The 6,000-nt window shown below is 38.0% G+C and overlaps 1 protein-coding gene across 1 annotated transcript; it reads right to left on the bottom strand.

Annotated features, from left to right (window-relative positions):
* Window positions 1-486: 486 nt before the first annotated feature.
* Window positions 487-1,015, bottom strand: LOC133791608 (uncharacterized). Its single transcript, XM_062229529.1, has 2 exons — window positions 806-1,015; window positions 487-681 (listed from the first exon to the last, which is right to left on the bottom strand). The coding sequence occupies exons 1-2, from the start codon at window positions 1,013-1,015 to the stop codon at window positions 487-489; spliced, it is 405 nt and encodes a 134-aa protein (XP_062085513.1).
* Window positions 1,016-6,000: the final 4,985 nt, after the last annotated feature.

The following is a 6,000-nucleotide window of genomic DNA, read 5'->3' as shown; positions in this document are numbered from 1 at the left end:
CCAAAATGTTGTGTTTAATTTTTAAAAAACATGTTTTTCGAGTGTTGGTGGCATAAATATATAACAGGCAACAAAAAACCCAACAATATATTCTAAAAGGAATTTATAAGTTTGTGTAATCAATCAATGTATTATAATAAGTCAATAACAATTTATGAATACGAAAGTCACTCCTTTAATAAATAAAGTTATGATAGAGTTGTTTTGCTGTAAAATATCAAGCTATGTCTTTTGCTTTTTTTGCTTGTTTGCCTTATCAATTGGAGGATTCATGCAAGTCTTCCTATTATGTCCTGGTTGACCACATTTCCCACATGTGATTATTACTTTTAGTTCCCCTCTTGATCTTATTATTTTCTTTCTTGGTCTTCCTATAGGGATTGTTGCCTTTGGAGGGAGCACCACTATGTCCAAGTGTTGTGGGAGATTCCATTCCTCTTTATGGGGCAAATGATGAATATTTTCTTGATACAATTCTTTCAACATTTATGTTTTGTAAAACTTTGCACAGTAATCATACACTCCCAAGTTTCTCTTTGCAATTACAGCTACTGCATGCCCACAAGGCATTTTGTCTTCTTGAAATCTATTACAAGTACATGTTTTATTGTGTATATTTACTGTGAAATTGGTCCCCTTTTCATCACGAACTTGATATTTTATTGGGTTGAAAGGAAAGACCTAAAACTATTTTTGTCATGAATTAGAATAAAATAATAAACATTTTATGTACAATTAACATTAAAGGTAACCTGACCATCTACTGACAAATTAAAGAATAGTAAGAATAAGTTTAGTTGAATACCTTATACTTCATTTTCGAAATAATGCCATGTCTCAACTCATTTTCTGTTGTTGTAGAGACTTTTGTGAGTGTTCTGTTTGCATTATTTGAGTTGTTCCAATCCCACTTTTGAACCAAGCTTCTAAGACATTCAACCAATATATCAATAGGGAGATTTCTTGCAGCTTTTAGTGCAGCGTTGAGCGATTCTGCGATGTTGGATGTCATCATGGTGTATCTTTTTGTTGGTGAGTATGATCTTGCCCAAGTTTCATACTTGGCTTTCTCTAAATAGGGTTAATGTGTCTGTCAAGTCTATCAAGGCCTCTCATGTAGTGATCACATTTCTATTTTTGTGTATGCTTTTGCTGCTACAATGAAATTCATTTGTAGCTCTTCTCCACGACTTCCATACTTGCTTTTCAAATTATTGAGCAAGTGAAACATGCAAGCTACGTGGAAAGCATTTGGGTACACCATATGTACTGCATTGTCTATGCTCTTGTGTGCTGTCGGAAACAATAACCAATCCTGTGAAGGTAACCGGTTACTTTAATAAGATACTAAAAGAAATAACATATATGTGTGTATTTGGTTTGGGTAACGAACTCCTTTTTCTATGTAAACAAGAATATATAATTGAAGCTATCATACCTTCGGGTTCTCCATAGGTGTCTCTCAGTTTGGAGAAGAACCAAAGCCATGAGTTATCATTTTCAGAGTCTGCTATTCCAAAAGCCAAGACAAAAATATTGTTGTTTGAATCTAACGTTGATGCTGAAAATAGGGTACCGCAATGTGCATTTTTCAAGAAAGTTCCATAAACAACAATTATAGGCCTTAAGTATCTCCAGCCCTTGATTGAGTTAGAGAAAGCTATGTATAGGAATTTGAATCTATCTTCCTTGTCTGTGAGTAGGTGTGTTGTTGTTCCTAGATTTGCTTGCTTCAACATGTAAATATACATTGGCAACTTTTGATATGAATCATCGAGGTTCCCTCTTACTAGACACAAAGCTTTCTCTCTTGATCTCCATGCTTTTGTGTATCCCATGGTTACTCCAAAGTCATCATTCATGATGTCATTTGGAGTATAATTTCTTTAGATTGACTTGTACTTATTCTTTATTAATTCACCAATTACAATGTTTTTTGCCTGCCTATGGTCCTCCATAACAATTTCAACATAGCAAGTATGATTTGGAATGCATTTTCGTACCTTGAGTAAATCTTGATTTCTATACTTAGATGCTCTCACAAACTAGTTGCATGTGTCATCTGCACAAGTAACCAGGTACTCTCTCGGTTCTGATCTTTTTGTTTTGAACTAGAAGTTATGTAGCATGACATAATAGCTAAGAGTTGATTTGATTGTGTTTGTCCTTGCTCTATTGTGTTGACTCTGTAATCAGATATTACTATTTGGATTTCCTCCAACTTCTTTTTTCTTTTTGTATTATCTTCAATTATGAAATCAACTACTTCTTCAACAAGGTGAGGTATGTATGACACATTAATACCGTCATTTGTTGTGCTTGACATTCCTTCTTCAAGTAACGTTGTATCCCACCTCCATTTATTCTGCTGTAGCTTTCTGATTTGCTAGTAGAAGAAGGTTATTTTCATTGCACGATTCTTGAACTATAGTGACACACAATGGTAAGTCTGTTATTTTTGCAGCAACTTTTTTCTTTATTTCCATGTAGAACAACATTGAATTGTCTGTTTCAACCTTCATTGGTGGTGTTCCTTTGGCTACTTGGTAAGAAACTTCAATAGTTGTCGTTGTTTCCTGTAACACCCTACTACCTAGGGACCGTTACAGTGTGCATTTTAAACAGTGCTAAACTCGCCAATCGAGTCATTTGGCCATAATTGTGTAATTAAGTATGATTAGCGGTTTAGGGTTAAAAAATTTGGTTAAGATACAACGTAACACTAAAACTTTTACTATATACATTAGAATCCCAAAATATAATTTAAAGGTTAATTACAATAAAATATTTACAACCAGCCGACCTAAGCGGCAAAATAGGGTTTAACCATAGTTCCTCTTTCAACCCTCGGCCGTGGCAGTCGAGCAGTCGCATATGTACACATCGTCACCTAAGCTCTCCAACTCAAGGGTGGTCCAAATTTCTTTTGCCTTTACCTGCACCACATAGCACCCATGAGCCGAAGTTCAGCAAGAAAACTTAATATGCTCATGAACAAGTAATAACATGTTACTAAATCATAATAGGCATGCCTAGCAATAATAGGCCTATTCATGCATGCAAAAAAGTCTAGATAATGATGGTGGATCCTGCCCTCGTGTATGGATGACTATCAAGTCAATCCTAATTAAATGAGTGATTAACACTTTGAGATTCTGATAATCATGCTAGGGCGTGTAGCCCTAATCAGATGAGTGATTAACACTTTGGGGGTGTTTGGTATGTGGTAAAGTAAAGGTGGGAATGAGAATCTAATGCCCTTTCTATGTTTGGTTCAAATTTTAAGGGGATAAAGTTAATAATTTGTGTGAGCCCCACATATATTTTAAGGGTAAAGTGAACCCTTTTGTACACACGAGTTTAATATTACCTCCATCCTAAGTCTCTCTACACTTTCCAAGACAACTTAACTACTCAAAACAAACACCCCCTTTTAGATTATGATAATCATATTGGGGCGTGTAGCCCATAGCCATGTGACGATGCAGTCACCTGGGCCTTCTGGCCCTGACTCTAAGTAACTAGCCATTAGACTAGACAAGCGCTTTTAATTTTCATCAAACTTGAGGTTGGTCAAGCATTAATTTTCATGATGATTCATTCAATGCTTATGTCGATTAGATCTAATCTTTTCGGCTTGCGTTAAACTCGCTAATACCGTTATTGACTCTTAAGCCAATACCATACGACCAGTGCTCAGTACTACTGCCGAACTTGACTAATAAGTCACAACTTCACAGTTAATACTGACACCATTGCCGATTCCTGACTCAAAGATCAATTCCATTCACAAGTAAGCAATGCAACCAAGCATATATCATATGTCAAATATCCAGATGTAGGGCATTCATCATGCTTACTCAACAATCACTAGCATAATTAGGATCATGCACATTTACAGAGACTCAAGCTCTGATCAATCTCATATTCAATATTCATGTCATGCCCTAATCACATGCATCTCATGCATCACATACTGGGTGCAGTTTTCTTACCTCTGGTTCAAGCGAGAAATAACAAATAAACGACCCTTGAGAATGATCAATCCTTTGATCCCTTAGCTGTAACGCCCTGGATAGCCAAGACCGTTACACTGTGTGTTTATAAAGGTGCAAGACTTGCTAATCTAATCAAATCATTTAATCAGAAACGTGTTACTGAAACTACAGTTGAACTAGGGTTAAAAGATTTTGGTCTCAAAAGTCACATTTCTTATGATTGAACATTTTCTTTTACATGGAATCCCATAAGTAGTAAAGTTATAAGACAGTTTACAAAATTTCTGGATTAAAATACAGTTACTAGCCACTCTAAGGCAAAACAGACAAATAACATTTTCTCGTCCTGTTCCACTCCTCGACCGTGGCGGCCGATCAACTGATTATGTACATTCAGCCCCGAAGCTCTCCATCTCAGGATTGGTCCAACTTGCCCTTGCCTTTACCTGCACCACGTAGCACCCGTGAGCCAATGCCTAGCAAGAAAACACAATAACAGAGCATAATCATCAGGCAACAACCAGATAACTCATACAGTATAAGCAAGTACTCAACAATTCAAACACTCATGTCATTCAAGTATTCAGCATACCAAGTACATCACTTCATATCAATAATCAATTCACATATGATAACCAGGGTTAGCGCCCTTAGGCCGCACCCTCTATTTATCCCACTGACTCCGACCCACTTAAACTGAGCTCAGTGAATATTAAGCTGTCCTTAGCTACCAGTGGCCGAGCCGCGCCCTGTGTGCAAGTATTATTTACGGCACCCTTAGGCCATTTATCACATGTCCCATGGCATAATACCATCTATGACATCATACAGATATAGGGAGCTCTTAGTCCCATCACAAACACATAACCAGGTGCAGTTTTCTTACCTTTAGATTTCGATAGCTTTGTTCAAGTCGATCCTCAAGCATGATCCCGTATGAGCCCTAGCGTACACCTAGTCACGGTCACAAGTTAGAACCAACTCCAAACCTCAATTCCAAAACCTAGCCTTGGGACCAATCCCGAGCCCTCGGGAAGCCCTAATTCCACCAAACAGGGTGGTGGAATCAAACCCCGAGCCCCCGGACAAAAATCCTTAGAAATAACCCAAAAACCCCTTTCTGGGAGCAAGGTAGCGCTACAGTGCCCTAAGGTGGGCGCTACAGCGCTACAAGCAAAGCCATTAGGCTCCCAAACGCCCAAGCCTAGCGCTGTAGCGCCCTAAGGCTAGTGCTACAGCGCTAGTCACAGCCAAACACTACCCAGTTTTCTCCTCTTCGAATTTCCTCGAGCCAAACCTTTCCAAAACTCAATCAAACCTCAACCAAACTTCAAAACAAGCTTCCCAACATCCTTAACTCATCCCAAACAACCTAACCACCAATAATTCAATCACATGCACCCCAAAACACAAAATTCACCATGGCTAAACCTAGAGCTCAAAACTCAACAAGAAAAAGAACTGAAACCACAAAATTCAAGTGACCAAGTTCAGAACTTCTTACCTTCAGCAGAGAGGTTCAACCTTAGGCTATCCTCCACTCTTCCTTAGCTTTCACTCCTCAAAGCTTCAGCCTCAATTCCCTAGAATTCCCACCAAAACTCAGCTCAAAATCCATATTAATACTAAAAACCAAGAACTGAGTTACAACCTCAAGACATTACCTCAAATGATGAACAACCCTTGCTAACTCTTCAAACCAAACCAGGGATCCTAGCCTCAAGCTCTTGCCCAAACTCTCTCTGAGTTTTAGCTTCAAATTCCTTCAAGAGATGGAGAAGAGACCTCCAACCGAGAGAGAGAAAAAGATAGACTCCTGTTTTCCCTTTTCTTTCTTTTCTTTTCTTTACTTCAGACTTCCACAATTTTCTACACAATCCACTAAAGCATAAAGCAGCATAACCCTTATCTCTCATTTTAAACATCAAAAGACCAAACTGCCCTCCCATTTAAAACTAAACTTTTAAACATCCTAAGGGCATTTTAGTCATTACACCCAATT

Source organism: Humulus lupulus, chromosome 7 (assembly GCF_963169125.1).
Source record: "Humulus lupulus chromosome 7, drHumLupu1.1, whole genome shotgun sequence".
In the NCBI taxonomy this organism is placed as follows: domain Eukaryota; kingdom Viridiplantae; phylum Streptophyta; class Magnoliopsida; order Rosales; family Cannabaceae; genus Humulus; species Humulus lupulus.
This window is presented reverse-complemented; position numbering and strand designations above follow the sequence as displayed.